Source organism: Lygodium microphyllum, chromosome 8 (genome assembly GCF_053477565.2).
Source record: "Lygodium microphyllum isolate KBCC chromosome 8, Lygodium_microphyllum_v1.1.10, whole genome shotgun sequence".
Classification (NCBI taxonomy): Eukaryota; Viridiplantae; Streptophyta; class Polypodiopsida; order Schizaeales; family Lygodiaceae; genus Lygodium; species Lygodium microphyllum.
The window spans coordinates 106,822,270-106,848,363 of NC_141142.1; the positions used below are offsets into that span (position 1 = coordinate 106,822,270).

General features: G+C 43.1%; 1 protein-coding gene across 6 annotated transcripts in view; it reads right to left on the minus strand.

The window, feature by feature from the left end:
* LOC148032701 (uncharacterized) overlaps positions 1–25,611 on the minus strand; it is a 60,691-nt gene extending 35,080 nt beyond the window's left edge. For 4 of the 6 annotated variants that reach the window (XM_087683332.1, XM_087683330.1, XM_087683331.1 and 1 more), the window contains exons 1-3: positions 25,122–25,611; positions 23,440–24,989; positions 664–816 (exon numbers count right to left, since the gene is read on the minus strand). In XM_087683332.1, the coding sequence (XP_087539458.1) occupies positions 664–816; positions 23,440–24,989; positions 25,122–25,476 (2,058 nt within the window). In that variant the 5' untranslated portion in view covers positions 25,477–25,611. Of the gene's footprint in view, positions 1–663; positions 817–19,324; positions 19,344–19,525; positions 19,599–23,439; positions 24,990–25,121 lie in introns of those variants that run through there. The other 2 variants (XM_087683333.1, XM_087683334.1) reach the window with 2 other exon arrangements.
* Between the last annotated feature and the right edge of the window lie 483 nt (positions 25,612–26,094).

Genomic DNA, 26,094 nt, shown 5'->3' on the forward strand with positions numbered 1-26,094 from the left:
CGCCATCGGAGGGCCCTGCCCCGCCGCTTTAGCCTCTCCATGCTAGACCGACCCATGCGGGACATCTTAGGATGAACACCCCAGGAGCAGTTCCACACTGCACTGGGAGTACCTCTAGATTGTATCTAGTCCAGATATCATTTTGTACCTACTCAATTTAGTTCAACATAGCATAAATGTTAGCTTCACTGGGACTTTTGAAATCTCCCAGACATTTGTATGCAACATTTTGGTCTCATAGGCCAACTTGGCCTGTTGTAGACGTTAATATAACTTTCTTTCTCTCTCTCTCTCTCTCTCCAAGGGTAATTATAATAATTACCAAAACATAATTCCGAAATTCCAACGTGACTACGAGCACAATATAGCATGATCAAAAGCAGAAAGTAACTAGATGGCATGTTCTTCACATTGTGAGCTGGAAACCCTCTATGTTGTTATACCCCCTACAATGGCTTCTGTTTTCCGTGTGCCCCATACCGCCCTGAGAGACCTTATGTATATTTAATATGTTTGGCATTTAGCGCTAACTAGATTGTTGAGCACTTACACTTCATTGTATTTTCGTCTAAGTAATATAATTAGCCACACTTTATTTTGCATCCAAAGAAAGAAAGAATAATAAATGTATCACATTAAAAAGGAACATGATTTGAACCATACAGTTTCAACAATATAATCAAAAACTGCCAAAGCTTCCTCAGGCTTTCCTGCCACACTGAAAGAGTTGATCAACAAGTTGAGCATGGTCACATTTGCTTGAATACCATCCACTTCCATCTTCCTAAATATATTCACTGCTTGCTCAGAAAATCCCTGCAGAAATCATAAGCATATGTCAAGAGAGTTCAATAAAGAGTACAAAATTCCAAAAACAAACCTAGACACATTTTGGAGCATACGTGTGTGTGTGTGCATTGTCTCTGCATAAGCAAGCCTATGTCTTGACTTGATCACATTTTCCAAAAACGCATACCAGAGAGCAAAACACTCAAAGAATTTCTGCCAACCATATTATGTGTAAGTCATACTGAAAAACTGACAAGTTGGAAATGTACTTACAGCATGTTCCAAATGGTCCAAATGCACATTTAGAATATTTAAAGAGCTCTAAACTACAGCCAGCCAAGAAACTCTAAATCTCAATACCACCATCTTCTGTGGCCTATGAATTTTATCATTACAATCATAAAGGAACCCATAATCCAACTTTGTAAATAGTAATACCTTGCTCTGAAGATTTCTTACATGTCTAAAGAGGTCAGCCAGTATAGACAACCATAAATCAGGTCAGCCCTGACAAATAAGCAGGTCAACCAGTGGAAAGCCTAAATAATCTGAACAAATCTAGAAGAATACAAGTGGAAAGATAGGGATGATATGGCAGGTCTGCCACAAAGTCCCCAGTGAAACTATGGTGGTCATCCTCAGCTGTAATACTTTCAAAAAATCTACATTTGGAAATGTTGAAACTGCTGCTAAGCTAATCTGTAAACAGCTAGCTAAGTCTGATTACTAGGTCATGTAAGTGTCTACTCTGATTCTAGAGTAGGCTAGGATAGAAGACCAACCTGGGATAAACTTTTGTGCCAAAGACAACCACAATGGTCCACATCTCGAAGATATTGCAGGAGTCTAAGGGAAAAACTCTGAAATCCTTAAATTCTGACATCTTCTCCCCTTCCTAGCTAAAGGATGAGGGTTGCAGAACTGTCTAAATCTAAGACACTCACCCACTATATGGAAGGCTAGATGGTGAAAGTTCTGATTCTACTCTTGGAGTCAGCTGCTGGCTTTGGAATCACTAACAAATGGCATACACTAAATACATAAAAGTGCTCTCTAAAAAACAGGGCTCCTCTACTAGCACTGGAGAATGAACTAGGACAGGTACTAGCATGAGCACTTTGCACTGAATCCTAAAGCTTCAGCAATACGTGAGTCCTGCTAGTGAAAACTAGACACTTCCTGTTGTAAAGAAATACTCTGACACAGAAACACAAATAACAATCGTACGACAAAGCACAGATTGATAAAAGAACACAGTTAGGGTTAGGATAACTCCGAGATAATGAGCACAGTAAATAACTGAAGTGATATAACTGCTGAATATAAAATGCTCATGCAGCAAACACACTATGCAGTGAATGAATATTGAACCTCGAACTCCTATATCTCAAGGATCAAGGTAGGGTTAATGAGCCGGAGAGTGTGTCGTACTCCGAACAGATCCCGAATCGCAGCAAGGTAGCCTCCGGATATCAAACACCATCAAACGCATCAGTAAGAAGCTCGATCTGATGTAGATAGCAGTGAGGAGAGAGAAAGACTAAAAACGCTAGCAAGATAGCCTGGAGGAGAGAGAAAACTACCAAACGCAGGCTACTGGAGATGACATAGCAAGCAGTACAACGGCAGTTCTGTGCAGGAACAGCAATCGCCTAGCACGGATCAGCTCCAAATTGTGAGAAGAAGGCTAGAAATCAGCGCCAATTGATGTAGACAACGATGGAAAGCTTCAGCTGAGATGTCCTCCGCGAACGGGGTGTGGGCAGCAAGCTGAAACACCTGAAATCTGCGAAAACATTGAGGGCTGAATGGAGGGCAGCATACGCATTTATAGAAAGTTTAGGCCCTCCCAAGTGGGTCTACCACATTGCTAGTGGTAGGATAGTAGACAAGGCTCCATGATAGATACATCAAGATCAACCAACAAACATCTCAACCACACATCCAACTGTAGTAGTGAAAGCTGCCTTGTATTCAGCTTCACAAGACAATGTAGCAATAGTGGATTGTTTCTTACTAAGCCAAGAAATGCAAGATGAGCCGAGAAAGAAACAGTTTCCACTTGTGGAGTGACGTGAATCAAAATCACCAACCCAATATGAATCATTGTAAGCATGTAATTGCAGTGGTTCCCGCTTCGCATAAAGCAATCCAAGAGTCACACAAGTAACGAAAAACACACTTCATAACTTAAATGTTTCGTGCGTAAGCTATGGATATATCTACTTAGCACTGAATTGCAAACTAAATATCTCGCTTTGTGTTGCATAAATAAATGAGACATCCAATTGCGGGAGCAAATGTATGGATGTCAAACAAATCACTATCATCATGCAAAGACATCTTGAGTCCAGTCTCCATAGATGTACTAACTGGCTTGCAATCCTGGAAGTCAAACCTCTCAAGGAGTTTACCAATATATCTAGATTGTGACAATCCAATGCCTCTAGAATCACATGAATAAACTAAATGTCTGCCCCAAATCTGACATTTCAAAAGTTTGCTGCAAATTTTACTTGAATGCTGAAATCTAATCAGCATGTGTCCTTGTGAGCAGAAGATCATCTACATAAAGACAAATGACCAACAAGGATCCCCCCTCTTTGCATACGCAAAGAGTAGACTTTGATGGGTTGTTAATGAACCCTTGGCTGAGTAAAAAGGCATCAAATTTTGCATACCAAGCTCAAGGAGCTTGCTTCAAACCATACAAAGCCTTTCTTTGGCTTGCATACCAAGTGTTCGGATCCCTCAACTGCAAAACCAATGGGCTGCTATACATACACTTCTTCCTGAAGTTCCCCATGTAAAAATGCAATTTTGTGGTACACAATCCAACCATAATGGACAGCAAAAGAAACCATACACCGAATGGTGGTCATAGGGAATGTAGGAGCAAATGTCTCCTCATAATCAATGCCCTTCTTTTGCACATAGCCTTTTGCTACAAGCCTGGCTTTGTACTTATCAATGGATCCATCTGCTCTTCTTTTCAGCTTATAGACCCATTTAGTACCAATGGCTTTCTTTCCAACTGGCAATGTCAATAAATCCCATGTTTAATTCTTCATGAAACAATCAAATGCAACTTGCATTACCACCATCCAATGCACGCTCTGTTGTGCATCCTCAAAACAATCAAGCTCCTCATCATCAAGTGTGTTTGCTGCCATAACAACCTCCATTGTACTAGCATGATCATGCAAACATGCATGTCTTCTAGTACAACCAACAATAGGAGCATTCAAATGACTATCTTTCCTAGTTTGCAAGTACCATCTAGGCATTTGCCTAGCTTCCTAATTATGTACGTGCTCCTGATGAACCTCAAATTCAGCATCTTGCTGAATATTCAGGTCAGCCATAGGCTGAATTTCTGTATTGCTTAATGGAGCAGCTAGCTGAACATTTTGTTCATTTACTGAAACTCCAACTATTTCACCAAAAGAAATGGGAAGCAACCCTTCAAACACATCCTTTGAAGCCTGATACGTGTCAAAACCAGCAAGAGATAATTCTGGATTTTCATCAAAAATCATATCCCTACTAACAAAGACTTTCAAGGTCATATAGTTTGTATCCTTTGCTCACTGCTGTACCCTACAAAAATGCATTTGACAGCCTTGTTGTCCAACTTTTTTCTTAGTACTTTGGGAATGTGAGCATATGCAAAACACCCAAAAGTATGAAAGTGGTCAACTAAAGGTTTCCGGCTGTTCCAAGCCTCAAAAGACGTGACATTTTTCAATGTCTTAGCAAGGCACCTGTTCAAAACGTGACAGGCACACATAACTACTTCCATCCAAAAGCCATGTGGTAGATTCTTAGCTTTCAGTATACATCTGGCCATCTCCATGAGTGACCGATTCTTCCTTTCTACAACCCCATTTTGTTGGGGAGTATATGCAGTAGTATACTAACGGGCAATGCCTTTCTGCTTCAAAAAATCATTCAACAAAGAAGACATCTATTCACTTCCTCGGTCCAAATTAGAGAGTCTTAACCCGACAGCCACATTGATTTTCCACAAGTGTGACAAAAGCCAAAAATGCTGTTAGCGATTATCAGTCCCTGTCGGAGCAAGCAACCACGTGGCAGTCTGGTCAGACTGTACCAGTCGACTGCATTTAATGCAGCCGACCTGCCATATATGATCACATATTTTTTGGCTATTTATAGCCGACATTCTGCACATTCTTCCACACTTTTGTTTGCAGATTTCAGGCTGGAGATTCATGCAGACTGCAGCGTACTTCGAGGTGGACAGCAGGTTGCATCGTCGAGGTGGAGACACGCAATCCCACGCACTACGCCCGTGTATATATCTGCATATCTTTGTATACAGCACACCTTATACAGCAGATCTTCATCTTCCACTGTCTCTTTCTCTCTCTCTTCTCTCTATGTTCACTCTCTCTCTCTCTCTATCTTGGTCCCACCCTTCCGCATCGCTGCACTCTAACATGGTATCAGAGCAGTGAAGAAGGGCTGACTGAGTGAAGAACCTACCTGAAGAGGAGACTCCATCGCGACACAAGGCTGTGTTTCCAGCGTTCAAGGACGAGAGGGAGGGCTGTGCATCGGAACAAGGCTGAAGCGAGCGAGGGCCCGTGGGAAAGGAGTCCAGTTGGTGAATTTGCTGCTGTTTGCTGCTGTTTAAAGAGGAGGAAGGCTGTGTTTTCAGCTTTCAAGTGCAGGTTTCACTTTTTCATCGCCTCCGGCGGGTGAAGAAGGTTCGGGACGCGGAAGAAAGAGCCCTAGCAGGCTGCGTTTTCACAGTAAAAGGGGGCTGCTTTTGCGTTTGTGCAGGCATTACAGGTGAAGATGTCTACAGAGATTGACTTGGAGTTCCAAACGATCATGGATCGAAAGATGCTTGTCTTACCAGCTCTTCCCTCAGATCAAAAGCTCGATGGCGACAATTACCACATCTGGCGCGTGATGATGTTGGCCACCCTTGAGTCTTACGATTTGGCGGAGCTTGTACAGGAGGAGATCGACCGGCCCTCAGTAAGAGATGAGTCCAAACTCTCTTCCAATGCTCGTGCGGAGTTGGCCAAGGCCCAGTCTCATTGGGACAAACTGAATGCCCGGATTCGTTCTTTTCTTTTTCTGTCTTGTACTACAGCCGTGATAGTCCACATCGAGCACTTGACGGTGGCTCGGGAGATATGGCTGGAGCTTGACCAGATGTATAACCGGATGACCCTTATGAAGAGGCTTTCTTTGGAGGTGCAGATGCGGACCTTGTCCGTGAACAAGTCTTCTTCGTTGCGAGAGCATATCAACAAGCTTAGACAGCTTCAGATGCACGTTCAGAATGCAGGGAAGCCGATTTCCTCCGAAGACATGGCGATCACACTCTTGTCCCAGTTGCCGCCACGATTCAGTGCTTTTTACTCCGCCCTTATTGATTCGGGACGTGAGTCTACTCTTCGGTGGGAAGAGCTGGTTCCTATGGTCTTGGACCAAGAGGAACAACTGAAGGGATAGCATGCTTCCAAGTCAGAAGCTTCGACAGGTCAAGCCTCTCAGAAGAAGGGAAAGGACCAAAAGAAGAAGAAGGAGAACAACAAGTCAAAGAAGGACAAGGAAAAAGAATCCACATGCCATATTTGTGGTAAGACCGGCCATTGGAAGAAGGATTGCCCCGACAACGACAAGAAGGACACCAACAAGAAGAATTCGAAGGATTCTGGAGCGGTGGCTGCACCCTCATCAGCTGCGTTTCTTCATCTAGCCGTCATTGAGGACTCTACATCGAAGGATTCTGATGCTGCGACGACAGCCCCCCAGGCTCGAGGGTGGATCGTAGACAGTGGTGCCTCCCGGCACATGACTCCTTCATCAGTTGGTGTTGCCCAGTTTTGCGACCTTCACGTGGGCAAATTCTCATCGGAGATAGCTCTTCGGTGTCTATTGCAGGACGGGGGTGAGATGCCGTTTATTCCAGATGGACGTGGTGGTACCCATACCTCAGAGGTGTTGCATGTGCCAGGTTTAAGGTATCATCTACTTTCGGTTCATAAGATTTGTTCACTTGGACTTTTGGTGGAGTTTAACAGTGATTCGGTACGAGTCCTTGACCGTGGATCCCGGAAGGTTCTCTCATCAAGATATGAGGAGAACGGCATCTACAAATTGACGTCGTCTACCGCTCTCCCTACTCTTCTTCTTACCTCTCAGACACAGTCGAGCTATGGCATGCTTGGTTTGGTCACCTCAACTATGATTATCTTCCGAGGGCGTCACGTGGACAGCTTGTTCGAGGGTTGCCGGACATAGTGGTGAGCCAACAGCCACACGTCTCCTGCATTCGTGGGAAGCAACATAGGGATGCGATTCCCAACAAAGCTTCGCGGCAGTCTACTTCCCCAATGGAGCTTGTATCTACGGATCTTTGTGGCCCTATGCGGAACGAGTCCTTGAAAGGGAGCTCTACTTCATGTTGATCATAGATGACTACAGCAGGATGACTTGGGTCTACTTATTAGCGTTGAAGTCGGAGGCATTCTTCCACTTCAAGGATTGGCTTCTCTTTGAGGAGAACCGATCAGGCCGACAATTGAAGACCTTGCGCTCCGACAAGGGTGGAGAATTTGTTTCTAATTAATTTGCTCGTTTTTGTGCAGATAAAGGCATTCACCAGGAGTTTGCTAACACCAACACTCCTCAAGAAAATGGCATTCTTGAACGGAAGAACCGAAGTGTGATCGAGATGGCGCGCACCATGATGGTGTCAGAAGTGGAACAGCGGTGGAAGCATAAACATGTGCTGAAATAAACTGCTGAAACACAAGACAAAAGAGAAAAGAAAAGAACACGATACAGATGAGAACTCAGATGTATGCACGGAAAATGGAATCCATATATCTGAACACGAGACAGTCGCATACAACAGTGAGTCACTGGCTGCGTGGGCACTGGCACTGGCTCTAGCTCCTCTCTCCACAGAGTCTGCAGATGGTGAAGATGAAGTGACTGACTGAGGAGGAGCCACTGAGTATAAATAGGCTAAAAAAGTGGGGAGCAACAATGCTGGTCGGACAGCATTAATGCTGGCCAACTGGTGCATAAAATGTCCCACTGGCATAAAATGCCACACCAGAAAAATACCTAAAATACCTAATAAAAATGTCCAGCCCAGATCAAGCTCAGACTCACACATGAGCTGACAAATACTCTGCTAACACCCTCTCTCAGATCATGAGTGATCTGATACAATACAATAGTACAATGAAAAGGGATCATAAACTATACAACAGAGAACCACCAAGTAGAACCATGGATACCCAAGCAGTGGGTGATCAAGCCACCACCAAGGTGCCTCGGAGAGAACCTGATGTCGATGTCGATCGTACCAAACACTTGAAAATAGAGAAGATCATAGCATGTCTCTGTGTCCATCACCAATATCTTGCAGTAGCATACAAGACCATCCTGTCAAAAATGCCTCTGAACATATGTGACCATGGAGTCCCCGCCTTTGGCCAGACCGCCAAAGTGTCCCCTCATCTGAGCTCCAGACGAAAGCCTCCCGCTCTCTGTCAGATAACCAGCTCAGCATGAACCTGGATGTCAATCCCAGCTCCAGGATTTGATTCCGCCAGACGAAAGTCGATGCATCACGGACGTCCCTCTCTGGAACCTGTGCACCTGTATAAAAGTATAGATGAGGCGCGGCTGCCCCATCTGAACACCCGCTCACACTCCCTCTCTGGCACAAGAGAGTCGTGAGGGATGACCTCATCACCACCACTAGAAAGCAGCCGAGAAAGGGGCCACCAAGCCCTTCCCGCGATCCAAAGAAGAGGATCCCTTCCGCGCCTTGGACTTCACCTTGGTCGGAGGAGCGGAGTCGGAGTCTGAGGAAGGAGAGGACTCATCGGTAGAGTCAGCATCCCGCTTCGTCTTCTGCTCCTTCTTCCTGGAAGCCGCTAACTTCTTGCAGGCCTTCCGCAAATGTCCCTTCTTGCCACAGTGGTAACACTGGGCCTTCGACTTCTTCTTCCCGTCACCCCTCTCTGAAGCTACATAAGCCTCACCTCCATAATGTGCCGGAAGCCGCCCCTGTAATCTCAAGGATGCCTCATGCTTATCATCAGTGGAAGTGCACGGAGGAGCCATATGGAGAGGATAAGAAGAGAAGTAGAGAAGAGATGGAATTGAGAGAGGAAACACAGCCAAAACACAAGCACAGACTACAGAAAATGAGAGTTCACATGCAATAGAACCCAAAATCTGATCAATAGAAGACAAAATCTGCTGCAGAAAGACAAAAAATCAGTCAAAAACTGCCAAAAACAGCAAAAACGGCCTGAAGGAACAGCCACCCAGCCACGAGAGATGCTGAATCAGCAAAACGCAGGCTGTAAACTGGAGAAAACAGGTAGAAAACTGTCGCCAGCAACTGCAGATGAAAAACGCAGGCAGCAGAGGGTGCGTAGGCAGCAGAGGGTGCGGAGGCAGCAGGCGATAGCAAAACTGCAAAAAACGCAGGCTGAAAACAGCCCCAAAACAGGTCACCTGGCTGCGACAGCAGTCGTCTGATCAGCAGGGGTACAAAACAGTCCTGAAATCAGCAAGAAAACACAGCAGAAACACAAATCCTGAAAACTGATACCATGTCAGAAGTGGAGCAGCGGTGGAAGCATAAACATGTGCTGAAATAAACTGCTGAAACACAAGACAAAAAGAGAAAAGAAAAGAACACGATACAGATGAGAACTCAGATGTATGCACGGGAAATGGAATCCATATATCTGAACACGAGACAATCGCATACAACAGTGAGTCACTGGCTGCGTGGGCACTGGCACTGGCTCTGGCTCCTCTCTCCACAGAGTCTACAGATGGTAAAGATGAAGTGACTGACTGAGGAGGAGCCACTGAGTATAAATAGGCTAAAAAAGTGGGGAGCAACAATGCTGGTCGGACAGCATTAATGCTGGCCAACTGGTGCATAAAATGTCCCACTGGCATAAAATGCCACACCAGAAAAATACCTAAAATACCTAATAAAAATGTCCAGCCCAGATCAAGCTCAGACTCACATCACACATGAGCTGACAAATACTCTGCTAACAGATGGAGCACCGACAGACAACTCAATTTCTGTGGGCCGAGGCTGTGGCTAATGCAGTTCACATCCTCAACCGATCCCGCACTTCGGCCGTTGATGGAATGACACCTTTTGAGGCTTACTTTGGGTCTAAGCCCGATGTTTCTTATTTTAGGGTTTTTGGGTATAATATTAGTCTATGTTCACATTCCCAAGACTCATCATGATAAATTTGAAGCGGCTTCCCGAAGACACGTGTTCGTTGGCTACAGCTCTCAATCCCAAGGCTATCGTTTGTATGATCCCATCAAGCGCGATGTGTACACCAGTCGAGATGTGCGGTTCGTGGAGGTTCTGGCCATAGCAACGGGTGAGGAGCATCCTGTTTTTGGAGATCCAAGGGAGACTTGGGCTCCCGAGACAATTCCTTTGGAGCCAGCGCCTTTTGATTCCGATTCTATTCCAGCGCCTTTTGATTCCGATTCTATTTCCGATACAAAGTCTATTGTTCCACCGGTCACCCCCGAGGAGTTACGACCAGTGGATATCCCAGAGTCTTCAGCTGATGGAGAGCGACGAGGAGAGATCCGGCCTCCTCCTCGTTGGGCCCGTGACACACTCCGAGATTCAAGGATCGAGGGGGTCCTTGAGGAGTGGGGACCGCAGGATGGTCCGCGGCGGTCACGGAGGCACTAGGCACATTCTACGGAGCTTGTTTGCTCTAACTATTGTTTGATGACTAGTGTTATGCAGGATCGAGAGCCCACCTCCGTCAAGAAGGCTTTACAGTCCGCACCATGAAAGAAAGCTATGGAAGCCGAGTTGGAGGCTATTGAGAGGAATAGCACTTGGTACCTCGTGCCTCGCCCCTCTCATAAGAAGGTGATTGGCGTCAAATGGGTCTTCAAGACCAAGTACCTTAGCGATGGTTCTTTGGACAAGCACAAGGCTCGCCTTGTTGCTAAAGGTTTTGCACAGCGCCCAGGGATTGACTGTCATGATACTTTTGCCCCCACCGCTCGTATGGCGACTATTCGAGCTGTTCTTGCCTTGGGTGGCCATAAGAGATGGCCTGCCTACCAGTTGGATGTGAAGTCGGCCTTCCTCAATGGTGATTTGAAGGAGGAGATCTATGTCGAGCAGCCTCCTGGCTTTGGATCTTCAGATGGGCAAGTCTACAGGTTAAAGAAGACCTTGTATAGCCTCAAGCAAGCTCCGCGTGCATGGAACGAGAAGATTGACTCGTTCCTTCAGTCACAGTTGGGATATCGGCGCTCCAAGGCCGATCTGTAGCTTTATGTACACACTTCCAAGGCTGGTTGTATGCTTTTTGTGTTGTATGTTGACGATTTGATTGTCACAGGTAATCATGCACAAAAGGTCAAAGAGAAGAAGGCAGCTTTACATCAGGCATTCGAGATGACGGACTTGGGTCTACTCCACTTCTTTTTGGGCCAAGAGATTTATCAGTCTCAGAGGGGGATTTTCATCTCTCAGCAGAGATATGTACAGGAGCTCTTGGTTTCTTTTGCGATGGAGGATTGTCGGACCATTTCTACTCCTATGGATCCGAACTAGAAGGCCACTTCACATTCAGATTCTCCCTTGGCGGATGCTTCCCACTACCGTCAGTTGATTGGATCATTGATTTGTCTCCTCAACACTCGTGTTGATCTTTGTTTTGCTGTTGGTCTCTTGGCGGGGTTCATGAGTGAACCTCAGACGGTGCATTGGCAGGCTGCTCAGAGGATACTTTGATATTTGAGAGGGACCTTTGACTTAGGGATTCATTATCCAACAGGCACAAGTCGTTCAGATCTTGTACTTGCACGTTGGAGCGACTCGGATTGGGCTGGCAATGTGGACCACAGGCGGTCTACTACGGGCTATTGTTTTACCTTGGGTGCAGGTGTTATCTCATGGAGTAGCAAGAAGCAGCCCACGGTAGCCCTTTCGTCTACTGAGGCGAAGTATCGGGCCGCGCCTTCCACCACATGTAAGGCTGTGTGGCTTCGGAGATTGTTGGAGAAGCTTTGCTGCCACCAGACTCGTCCTACTTTTCTGCACTGCGACAATGAGAGTTGCATTGCCTTGGCATGAAATCCTGTTTTCCATGCTCGGACGAAGCACATAGAGATCCAGTACTACTTCATCAGGGCGAAGCTTCTAGATGAGACCATAGCTGTGGAGTACTACAAGACGGAGGACAATCTTGCAGATTTGTTTACGAAGGCACTTCCCCAGGCTCTACTTGGGAGACATGTCCGATCCCTCAGGCTTTTGCCCCGTCCAAGCTCTAAGAGGGGGTGTTAGCGATTATCGGTCCCTGTCGGAGCAGGCAGCCACGTGGCAGCCTAGTCAGACTATACCAGTCAGCTGCATTTAATGCAACCGACTTGCCATATTTGATCACATATTTTTTGGCTATTTATACCCGACATTCTGTACATTTTTCCACACTTCTGTTTGCAGATTTCAGGTTGGAGATTCGTGCAGACTGCAGCGTACTTTGAGGTGGATAGCAGGTTGCATTGTCAAGGTGGAGACACACAGTCCCACACACTGCGCCTGTGTATATATCTGCATATCTTTGTATATAGCACACCTTATACAGCAGATCTTCATCTTCCACTGTCTCTTTCTCTCTTCTCTCTGTGTTCACTCTCTCTCTCTCAATCTTGGTCCCACGCTTCCGCATCTCTGCACTCTAACAAATGCATCATACACCTCTAACTTTTTCACCATGAGTAGACCCAACAAAAATGAGTAGAGCCATCAATGAAGGTGACAAAATAATAACATCCACCCAATGACATCCACCCAATGACTTTGTCTGCATAGGTCCACATACATCCGAATGCACAATCTATAACTTGGATATTGCCTTAAACATCACGAGGAAGAGAGAATTGATGTATATTTCCAAAATGCATCCCTCACAAATATGCTCAGGAGGTCCCTCCAAGAGAGAAAAACCATCTTGCATCTACGTACGCTGCATAAGCATCTAATTGCCATAGTTGACATGTCCCATGCGAGCATGCCATGACTCTACCTATGACATAGCAAGAGTAATAGTAGATGCCAAGTAGACTAACTAATCAATCGAATAAGCATCTAACGCATAGAGTCCATGACATAATGTGCCAGTCATAACAAAGTCAAGAATTTCTTATCCCTGACCATACATTTGTCATCATCAAATGTGACATGCATACCACATCTTGCTAAAGAAGAAATTAACAACAAATTCTTCTTTATCCCTGGCATATATAATGCATCCTGTAAACGGAGAGTAGAGCCATCAATGGCTTTCAAGACAATCTCCCCAACACCTCTAACAGGCTAACATGCATTGTTGGCACATTACACAAATTTTCCAATAGGAGCTACAATAACAAAGGAAAACAAATCCCTGCGGGATATAATGTGCTTAGAAGCACCACTGCCAAAGAACTAAGTGCTACCATCCTTAGTAGAGTTGAATGCTCTATCAGCCCAAGAAGAATCATAACAGCAAGTGTAAAAACAATAATCATGCTTAATAACAAAAGACGCGGCCTCTATAGCAATAGAAGATGCATCAGAAACAGACATCCCAGACTCCTCCCTCTTGGTAATGCGCTTTTTACATTCCGTAATGTAGTGACCTAGCTTGTTACAATAACGGCACTTGCCCTTCTTGGCTTACATGCCCCCTACTTATTGCTTTGTGAAGTACCTCAACTTCTAGAACTCTGTGGAGCATTTCTAGACTAGTTGCCCTTGCCATTCTGTCTCGCCATAAAAGCCTATTTAAAGGCTACAACATCCACCCCACTGTTTTTTCTTGTTTGCTCTTCTTCTAGAAGCAAACTAACGAACTGAAGAAAGGTAAGTGGTTGTGGAGAAATTCTCATGGTGAGATTCAACGCCATGTTAAAGGCCAAATAAGAGGGTAGCAAGGAATTCAAAGTAGTAGAGATCTTCTATGCATCAAAATAATACTCATCTACATTCATTTACTGCTCACACAAGACAAGTCCTGAATTTCATTAAGATGATCCTGCATGGTATCACTTTCATCCATCTTTCCATTCTCAAGCTCCTTTTTCAAGAAAGAGATGTATGTCTCATTTTTTACAGCAAACATTTGCTCAAGTGTGAGCCATGCTTCTCGTAAAGAAGCAGCAGACCATATATGTGGGATTATGGACAGCTGAACTACCAATGCAATCAATGGCAATGCTTCGACATTAGGTGTGTCCCAAGCCTTCTGTGGAACCGATCTTTGGGAAAGTGGCTGAGCTATCCTTTTACCACGTCCTCCTTGGGGAGGGATTGCAAGAGCCACAACTCTAGCACAAACTTCTTCACCACTAACATACTCCCAAAGATTTTTTGCAATCAACATATTCTTCATCATGAAGGACCATAGAGAATAGTTATTGCCGTCCAATCTATCCTCTTTGGATACATAGGTGAATACATCACTCTATCCTTGATTGGCCATGATAAATGTCACTATTTCAAAAAACTTGAGAGCAAGAATTGGAAACTAGAACAACTTGGAAATTTGCAAATTTCCAAAAACTACATCACACACCAAGCTGTAATTAGCAAAACTGTGTCACACTTGATCACAACTATCCAACGTATACACTGTCCAATCCACAAACAATGCTCAACAACACAACCAATGCAAAAGCCCCAAAATTTTGTTGTCCAAAATGCACAATTTCTGTCTATTTTAGACTGAATATCTAGTACATGTGCCAATGTCCTCTAAACATCCAAAAGCCCAAAAATTTTACGACCTGCTTCTCAAGAAAATTCTGCAATGTGTGTATGTGAGAGAGAGAGTGTGTGTGTGTGTGTGTCTGAAAGCAAGTCCAGGAGTAAAAATGCACTCCTCGGCAAAAGCCCCCCCTCTGCGATTCAGATTTTTGAATTTAAAAAAATAAATGTCTCTTTTATCTTCAATGCTAGCAGCCTGGGGGGGCGGGAGGATACTAACGGCTTGGTGGAGCAAGAGAAGACTGGCAGAGTAGTCGTCAAGTGGCAGAGCAAGAGGCAAACAGTGCTGCAAGAGGCAAGTGGCGTTGTAGGAGGTAGATGGCGCTGCAAGTGGCAACGGTGCTGGAGACTGGCGAGGCAGCAGCGCAAGTGGACTTGAGGCGGTGCTCGTCAAACCAAGCCGAGCTGGTGCTGGTGGCAGAGGCTACGACTGGACCAAGGGCTACAAACGGGCAAGCCTACAAGGTGGCAAGCCTATGATGGTTGCAAAGCTGCTCGCTGACAAGCTAGAGACAAAGGCTGACGAGCCTGGAGTGGAAGGTTGGAACGTGTCGAGCCTCAGCTTTGATACTGAATGTAAGATCAGAGATGGAAGCTCTCAGCTGAGAGTACATTGTAGACAGTGGAGTAAGTGAGAGTGAAGACACAGCTCGACACCCAATGCAATACCCAAGTGTGTAAGCGAAAGTACAAACACTCCCATAGCATGTAGTCTATGTATCAATCTGTCTCTCGACACTGTGTCAAAGGCTTTGCGGAAATCCACAAAGCAATAATAGATCCGTCGGCCATAAGCCTTGCCCTCCTCAATGATTGTTTTGAGTATGAGAATGTGATCCAATGTAGAGTAGCCTTTCCTCAAGCCAGTGTGTCCCTGTGCTCTGAGCCCCCACATCTCCACCCATCTCCTCAGCTCTTGCTTAAGGATGGAGGCATATAACTTAGTCATCGTGTGCCCAACCATAATAGTCCAATAATTGCTAGATAGAATGGGATCTCCTAACTTGAGGATACGTACAATGGTGTTTGTGCTCCAAAGAGAGAAAAGGGGGGAGGGAAGAAGAGAATTGTTATATGCGTACTTGAGTGCAACAAATAGTCAATGCGATGCATATGACTATGGAGGGAAGCAAACGCGATGGTGCACGGATATCCAACATAGGTGAGATTTTATTCTATTTCCCCAATAATCAACAATGAAGTCTCACGTTTTTCTTTGATGGAATGGCAACCTAGGCACTACCTTTGTATTCCCTTCACATTCCCCTCATTCCCCTAGCCATTTCCCTTGCTAGACATTCCCCCTTCAGGTTCCCCCATTCGATATTCCCCTACTACTACGCTACTAGATTCACGTCACATGTTAGTAAAGGATGTCATGGCAACTAGATAGTAGTAGAGCCGCCTACTGTGCAAAAAAATGCGGCCACCAGTAGCCACTAATGCCGTAGGCAACAAGTCGTGCCAGTTGGTGGAGCGATTGCCAAGAGGAAATCGTACAAGTATAGAGCAATGGCCAGCCACTATATGAGATACGAAGTGCCTAGACACATACCATATTTATCAACAAATGAACCAACCAATTGAAAGATAGAGCCCGAAGTGCCTAGACACATACCATATTTATCAACAAATGAACCAACCAATTGAAAGATAGAGCCCGAGTGGAAAGAGACAAGAGGAAGCAAGAGTGAAGCAAGAGCTATGGCAAATGGAGCAAGAGAGCAAGAAAGAGAGACACTGTGTGTGGAAACTCCAACACTCATAATGTGTTGCTGGCCTTCTCTTATTCAATAGTCATTGAAAAAATAAAAAAATAATGTAACAGTGATGGAAGCTCGAGTGGAAACACATGCAAAAGCAAAAGTGAAGCAAGAGCTATGGCAAATGGAGCAAGAGAGCAAGAAGAGAGAGATCATATATGGAAACTCCAACAGTCACTATGTGTGACCCGCCCTCTTATTCAATAGTCACTGAAAGAATAAAGAATAAAGTGATAATGATGGGCACTCGCCACTTGCAATGCACAGGTATGCAATCACGGTGTGAAGAAAATATAGGGTGGCATAGGCATGGGCGCCTTTACCCCCAACAATCTCCCACTTAAAGGCGAATATGCCTCTAGTGAGGAGAGAACAAGAAAAAGTGACAAAGTACAAATGTATATAAAGTACAACGGGACAAGGAATAGACATCATCTCATTCTACACCCATCAACTTCCTTAGGCAAAACATTCCACTAGGAGACTTTTAGTGAGCAAATCTACAAGATTCTTGTCAGTCTATTGACAAGCTCAGTAGACTTGTTATCTACCACCTCCTTGATAAAGTGATAGAGCACCTCAATGTGATTTGTCTTTACATGGAAGACCAAATTCTTTGCCAACTAAATAGTACTCATAGAATCCCAATGAAGTATAGGAGTAACATCAAGGTTCGGCCTAACCATAGAGTTTCCTTGCAAGCCTCAATGGTTGTAACGTACTTTGCCTTAGTAGTAGATAAAGCCGTGTATTTCTGCACCTTGGACATCCAAGAAACAACACCTCTAGTAAAGTCAAGACATACCTAGGGATGGACTTCTTACTATCTCTATGTCCTACATAGTCAAGGTCAATGTAACGAATGATTGTAGTATCTTAACCACCATAGCAAATGCTCATATTTACAGTGCCTTTCAAGTACCTCATGATATCCTTTACAGCATTTCAATGTTACCAGCCAAGTGTAGCCATGTAGCATGCTATAACTCCCATTGCAAATGTTATATCAAGACAAGTGGCTATCATGGCATACATCAAACTGCCCACTACAGATGCATAAGGAATCTTTGCCATCTTAGCCTTTTGCTCGTCTAATTGGGAACAATTTGCTTTACTGACCTTCACATGGGAAGGTAAAGGACAGCCAATAGGCTTAACATCCAGTATATGAAAGCACTTAAGGATCTTCTCTATATACTCCTATGACAAGTACAAGAGCCTCTTTAAGAGCGATCGTATGTGATGCGCATCCCAAGAATATGTGAGACCTACCCCATGTCCTTCATCTCAAAGCTCTTCTTGAGTTATGTTTTCAAAGCATCCAATTCATCATAAGCTCTCCCACTAATCAACATACCATACACATACACTACCAAGATAATAAGACCGCCATCATGAGCCTTCTTCATGTAGAGACACGGATCCATATCACTGCAAGAGTAAGACTACAACTGCATAAATGCACCAAACTTATGACACCATTCTCTAGGTACCTGCTTAAGACCATAAAGGCTCTTTCTCAACTTGCACACTAGGTGTTTCTTGCATTTTTCCTAAAGCCCTTAGGCTATTAAATATAAATCTCATTATGCAAGTCCCTATATAAAAAAGTCATCTTAATATCCATCTGATAGAGATTTAGATCTAACTAAGCAGCCTAGACCAACACCAAGCATAGGATAGTTATCTTGACTATACGAGAAAAGACCTCATCAAATTCAACGCCATGCTCTAGCTTAAAACCCTTAGCAACCAATCTCGCCTTATATACTAGCTTGGGGCATCCAAGGGTACTCTTTAACTTGTACACCCACTTACATAGCAATGAATATTTCCCATTGGGCAAGGAAACCAAATCCCATGTATGGTTTTTTTACAATGATTCATACTGTGATTGTATTGCTCTTCCTAAGAGTGACTATCACCTTTGCGCATGGCCTCCTCATAAGTGAGAAGCTCACCAAAATCTATCACAATAACATAGTCCATGGAGGACTCAAACCGACGAGGCTAACATCTATCTCTAGTAGATCATCTCAAAATAGGTTGTGGGGCCTATACATCCTGTCCAATATCATGATCATGGGCCACTAAAACATCAAGTGCAGACTATCTAACTAGCTATAAAATAATAGGAGACTTCCCTCGAAATGTCATCCTACATACCTTAACCACTTGCCCAGGCTGCTTATGCATCTTATCCTCATGGAAAACAACATTATGGCTACAAATGACCTTCCTAACCTACAAATCCCATAGGCGATAGCCCATCTCACTTACATCCCATAACCAAGAAAGATGCATTTTGTTGATTTAGGATCCAATTTATTGCATTTGTCCTTAGAAACATAGCAAAAAGCCTCACATCCAAAGACCTGCAAATAAGCATATGATAGAGGTTTTCCAAACTATACCTCCTCTACAACCTGGCAACCAATAGCAATGTATGGAGATCTGTTTATCAAGTGTATGGCAATAGTAACTGCCTTAGCCCAAAGAAGTTGTAGTAAGCCTACCTAGCTAAGTATACTATGGACTCTCCTGAATCATCATATTTATACACTCTATAACACCATTCTGAAGTGGAATGTAAGGGACAATCAATTGACACTTAATACCCCCCTCATTGCAAAACTGTTCAAATGCTTTAGATACATATTTACCCCCATTATCTAACCTTAGGTATTTCAATTTATATCCAGATACCATAGTTCTCAACAAGAGCAAGCCAACACTGAAAGGTAGCTAATACATCCAATTTCTACTTTATGGAATATGCCCAAACCTTATACGAATAATCATCAATGAAAGTTATAAAATACTTCACGCCATCTAGTGACTAACAAGGCATGGCACCATATATATCAAAATAAACAAGAGCCAAAGACTCACCCATGTGCGCAATACCAACCTTTTTATAAGAACTATGTGTCTACTTGCCATAAAAACAACAACTGCATAAATCAAAACATTTGCAGTCAAGGAACAAAAAGTATTGCAAACGAGAAAGCATTTTCATTCCTTTTAAGGGCATGTGCCCAAGGTGATGATGCCATAAAGATACATGTGGTATGTCAGCCACAATCAAAACATGGTCAATAGACCCAAATACAAGCAAGGGATTGAGGCCACTAACCTTAGACCTCAAGCAAAGACAAGATTCTCACAAGTAATCTTTCACACGGAATCTCCAAAAGATACATGATATCCTACATCATCCAAATGTCCAACAAAGAGTAGGATTTTGATCAAAGCCAAAACATGGCATACATCATGCAAAACAAGAGTGTTGTCTGAAGTAAACTACAATCTAATATCACTAATACTAATAATATCCAATGTCAAGTCATTTCCTAGTCTCACAAAACCTATCATACTGTAATAGCAATGAAACCAATCCCTATGCTGAGTAACATGGAAAGAAGCTCCGAATTAAGGAGTCAACACTCAGAAAAAGTGGACAAGGCGTCAACCAACTGACTAGCATCAAGAGAAAAAGCTACCAAGATGTGATTATCATCAAGCTTAGACTCCAAGGTATTTATCTCCTCAATTTTACATTGGACTTACTAAGAACAATGCTACAATCATCAGACGTATCCTACACTTTGCCCATTTCTTTCTCTTTGCACTTATCATCGCACATCTTACAACACTACAACTGAATATGACCCTGCTTTCCACGATAATGGCATATAAGAGAGGACTTACAACCATAAGACTTACTACAAGCTTGTCATAAAGATTGTACATCTTTTCCCATGACTGCCAAGCATTATCCTCAAGTGCCACAACATTGAAATAAATTTGTTTTGACAATGAAAATAAAAAAGTGGATTTATATAGCTCATCCAGCTCATCTCAAGTATCCTAATCAATGCCTTTGGACTTTACACTCTTGGTTTTCAAAGGCCTAATCTGCTTCTTTTAAACTAGTATCTTCCACTTGCTTCTTTTTAACTAATACCCATTATATATGTGTCTTCCAATAGGTGAAATTTGTGCCATCAAGCTTTTCAATATTGAAAATAGTACTATCATTTGAAGACCAGCCATAATGACTATAAACCAATGTAAAATTCAAGAGAATGGGCTACTGTAAATGACTACAAATCAATCCCCACTCAACCAAAACAAGAGTAAAACAAAAGGAAATACCAAAGTATAGAGTTCTCCACTAAACTGCAAGCAATAACTCACAAAGTTTAATATCTACTCTCCAAGACAATGCTGAAATCTGTAATTACAACAATGTTGAAATAAAGACAATAGTATGTATCAATCCAACTATGGGCAAATAGCCAAGAAAGAAAGCTCCCACTACCAGAATATCCGAGTAGCAACTGGGATACAAAGAATGCAACTACCAATGACTAAGCATAGACTACTAGTACCAAAACTCAAATTGTCAATAAACTATACATTCCATAAGTATATATATCACTGATAAACTACTAACAGAGGTAAGTGTCGGTGTTCAAAGCATACGGAATCAAATCAGCTCAAGCTAAGGTAACTTTATCCAATGGCATACAAGAGAGCATATACATAAACGACAAGTCCCACTATCTCAAAGGGCCAAGCTCAACTACATAAAAAATCAAAAGATCTAATGCCAATAGTAAGTAGCTCACTAAAGAAAATCCAAATGCCAAATGAACAATACAAGCTCAAGACATCAAGTACATTATTATTCAGAATCCAAGATGCATTCAAAAGCATGAACCCAAGTAAGCCTTTAAACCCATAACATCAATGACTAAAGCAACTAAAGCATAAAGCCAAAGCTCAAGTACACCAAATGTAGCTCAAATCCAAGTGCCAAAGCACATTCTAACCATGTTCGGGCTCATACATCAATGCTAGACATCACCATAGACATGTAACATACCCGAAATACCATGTAGGCATAATAGGCATTCAAAGCATGAAGCTCACTATTATATATTTATTGTACATATTGTTATGATAGCAATAAACCTTTGCAAAACTAAGCTAATCAAGCTCTAAACAATCCAAGTAGCATCCTAACGCATAAGCATACCATCTAGGTACCAAAATAGCATCCACGAAGCATCAAACGGGCATTATGGAATTTTTTATTTGCTATCCAAACCAAAATTGTTCTATTCTGTGTAAAACAAACAGCTGAGAACTACACAGAATCAACTCTGTGTGTGCTCAAATATATAGCTCTTGTCACACTCTTCGTTTGTAGCTATAGAATGCCTATATCCGATATCGTATATAAAAGTTATAGCCAAAATACAAAAGTTTTATCAAGCCACCATAGCTGTCCACAACTTCTGTAGCATGCTCTGTATACACTCAAAATGAATAGAATGACTACTTCTCGGCTCAATAAGGGCTCAACAAGGCTTAACCAAGCCCTAGGAAGCTCATCAACGAGCCACGAACAAGTTGGAACAAGCCGAGAGAAGAAAAGACTCAATGCATATCTCGAAAGGAAGAAACAATGGTTGCTATAAAACCTCAAGCTGAAGCTTTAAATCCATGATAAAGCAAAGAATGAAGAAGCTTCTCGAATGGTTGGCTTTGATACCAATTGAAAGGTAGAGTTTGAGTAGAAGCACACAAGTGGAAGCAACAGTAAAGCAAGAGATATGGCGGAAAGAGCAAGAGAGTAAGAAAGAGAGAGATACTGTATATGGAAACTTCAACAGTCACAACGTATGACTGACCTTCTCTTATTCAATAGTCACCGAAAGAATAAAGAATAAAGTAATAATGATAAGCATTCGCCACTTGCAATGTACAGGTGTGCAATCATAGTGTGTGAAGTAAATAGGCATAGGCGCCTTTACCCCAAACACCAATGTCTCAGATTGTGCCCAAACACTTTAGGTACATTTAATATTTGAGTTTTGGGAATGTTTAATGAGCTGAAAAAGGGTAACCAATGATAATTAAGTCTTTGTTGCTTACCAAGATTAGCAAACAAGCTCAACAAGCTACCTCTATGTGCCTTGAAAGAATACATTGGAGTAGATTGTTTGATGTTCCTTTAGCTCTTCAGCAACCAAGGACAGCTCACTTCATTGCAAAAGAAAAAAGCAATCGATTCCATTCAAGATGTTGTGGATGATGATAGTTATGTGATTTCCTTTGTTGCATTGTCTCCTCATAATGGATTGTGCATGCATTAAAAACCGCTTTGGAGAAAAAGATAAGATCTTATAGGACTGCTTGAACAGATTCCTCCTCTTGCTTTAGCATGTAAGGTATATACTTGGAGTTTGCAGCATGCATCATTGCATGGGGGAACTTTGGCCTTGAGATTGTTGCCTACTAAATGTACTTATCAGCATCTTCTCCCTTCACCCTATATGAAGGATCATCATCCTAATTTGCTATAAAAACTTTGAATCGTGCCTTTCCTTAGGGTGGTGCTTGGTTGGCTGCTGGAAGTGTACTTGCTCAAAGAAGAATTGCAACTTCTATCTATGTATGTTGTGTTGCTCTAGCTAGAATAGTTCCATATATTCTCTAGTTTCACGCTTATTCTCATGATCTAAATTATTTAAGGGTACACTTCCCTTCTCATTGTTTTGGACAACATTTTTGGCTTCTCATTCCTACTCCTTTGAGGTCATATACCTAGTGTTTTGCTTAGATGAGATTTTTGACACTTTGGAGCACTTGGAAATCCCATTATTGTATGGTCTTTGTTGACATTATCATTGATACTTATACTTTCTTTAGAAGATCTTTCCAGCAGCCCCTGTATGACTGCTCCAACCTCACAGCATTGACCAGAACCAGGACACTCTTTTTTCAAAGTTTTGGACATTAGTTACATTCACACTAAACATAGCTATCTTTGTACCTTGTTCTAATATCATTTAGTATCCTAGTTTCACCCTAAAAAAGCATGTGTTTTCAGCCATGTTTGATGATTAATACAATATCTTTCCACCAGTGTGTATGTTTGTGTGTGTGTGTGTGTGTGTGTGTGTGTGGCATTCCACCCAAAAAAGAAAAAGACTGTGTGTGTGCATAAAACAACAACTCATCAGTAATAGTATTTACCTGCCGGGCATAGACATTGGCCAGGGCACAATACGCACTGGCATCAGATTTTGAGCTCCCTGTCCTCATGAGCTCCAGACACTCAAGAGCATCTCGAAATCTTCCAGACTGAGCATAAACATTCACCAAAGTTGTGTAAGTTACAGTATCAGGGACTAAACCATTGGTTTTCATGCTCTGAAGTATATCCTTTAGCTCATCCCAACAATGTAATCGGCCTAACCAATCTATGATGATGTTGTATGTCTGTGGAGTTGGAGAACATAGCTCTGCCTGCATTTGATAAAAGAACTCCATTGCCTTCTTCTTCCTACTTGATCTGAAGTGGCATTCAATTAATGAGTTCCAGGTGACAGCATCTGGCCTTATGCCCTCCGACTTCATCTTCTCAAAAGCCTGAAGAGCCTTCTCTGCCTCCTTATGCTTCCCAAACAAATCTATAGTGATATTATAAACATGCCTGTTAGGGGGGATGCCTTTTTCTTGCATCTTTCTCAAAGTCTTAATGGCACTCAGCCAAAGACCAGCTTCTTTGAATGCAGACATCAATCTACCATATATGAATGCATTAGGTTCCAGTCCGCAGTTCTTCATCTCCTGGAAAAGGTCCCAAGCTTGATCCAAACGACCTGAACTGGCACAAGCATCAATCAGTATACTGTAAGTTAACACATTGGGTGCCACCTCATTTTTCACCATGGACCATAGAGCTGCTTGTGCCTGCTCCAAGAGCCCTTTTTTTGCATAACCTTTGATCATAGTGTTGTAGGTTCTGGTATTTGGCATACGACCAGCAGATTTCATTTCTAAGAAAATTGCATCCACCTCGTCCATTCGGCCCACCTCACCCAGAGCATAAATAACAGCAGTGTAGGAGGACTGACTTGGAATCATACCTGCTGAGCTCATCTCCCGCAGTAAATGCAGCCCTTGTTCAGTATCACCAGACCAACTCAATGCATATATGAGATTATTATATAGTCTTTCATCAAACCGCACCTGATCTTCCTTCATATACTCATAAAGTTCTACAAGAGTGCAGCTTTCTACTTTTGCCTTTATACATGCCTGCACAGCAATGAAGTAGTTAACAGCATCAGGCCTCAAGCCTTGCCGCCTCATCCGTTTTATGAAACTCAGAACTCGAAGATTGTCGTTGTTTGCTAAAGATGCACTGAGCAGTGCATTATAGATATATCTCCCCTTCATTTCGAGTAGCTCTGCGAAAGCAAGTGCCTCAGGGAACCTACCATTCTTGCTCAAGCCTTCAATAACAATGCCAAAAACTTCATCATAAGAGACACGGAACCTGTGCTTGCGGAGCCAATTGAGCAATCTAAGTGCAACATCTAATCCATTGCTGTCACAGAGGCCCTTCAGTAGGGCCGTCCAATGCCCACGAGGCACACTCTTGTACTTTGAGGCGAGGCTGAGATCCTGTGGAATGCGAGCAGTAGGCTGTTGGGACAAATCAGGAGCAAAATCTTGCAGTGGCCCTTCTGATGATGAAGTGGAAGCCACATCAGGAGCCTGTTGTTGGATGAAGTGATCTGCGGAGCTCAAGATGGGCAATGGTGTGAAAAAAAGCAAGATTGCACATCATCTCAGAGCCATTGGTTGCAGAGTGAATTTCACAACCACTGCTTGCACAGTGAATTATTCGGAATCGAGTGTAAAGTTACCTTCTCGCTGGATACTGATCGGCTGAATGCTCGGTCCGGTTTGCTGCTGCTGACCTTCGAAGTAGCTGAGGAGAGAAGAGAGGTCCCATTCATCACCTGATAGAGGGGAATGCTCGAAGATTGGGGCGAAAGAGGAAGGAGGCGTAGAAATAACTGAAGAAGAAGAAGAAGGGGAGAAGGAGGAGGAGGAGGAGGGAGGTGGAGTTGGAGTTGGAGATGGAGAAGAAGAGCAGATAAGCAAGGGCATGCCGGATGATGCGGACTTAGCTGACAGCCATGGCTGGGAATGATAGTGGGAAGCGAACGAGTGGGGAGGTGGAACGAATGCAGAGAGCTTCAGCACTGCCATCGCCATGGCCTAGTCGGTAGTACGTCGCAATGGCAACCAGGCCTACGTGTGCCAATGATCCACCTTTTCTTCTCTTTTCCCTTTCTTGCGTTGTGACAGTGTTATAGAATTTATACTGCCTTTTTCCTCTCTTAAACTGTGACAATGTGACAGTAATATGATCCCCTCTCCTCTCTTTATATGTGGGTATATGACTCGTGAGTATGTAAGTCTCTTATCCTCTTTTCATATGTGAGAGTAAACTAGTTTTAAAATCTTCTCTCTTTCACTTGGCCAAACCTCCCCTTCCATAGAGGTCATCCCTCTCTAGGGTTGCCTCCCTCTTTCTATTTACAAGATTCATTGGATACATGAAGGAGTGCTTCTAATGCTCACCTTGCTCGTTCACGTCCTATGTTTTCTTTGGGATCTCATGGTAGCCATCCCTTGCATGTTTTGTTTGGCCATCCCTTCTATTATTTGCAATATTCATTGGTTGCATAAAGGAATGCTTCTTATGCCCGTGTTGGTGTTTCACAATTGATGTTTCATCTAAGGCCTCATTGTTGCCATACTAATTGTAACGACAAGAAGCAACTTTCATTACCCTCGTGTGTATAGGATATAAATAGTTAATTTATTACA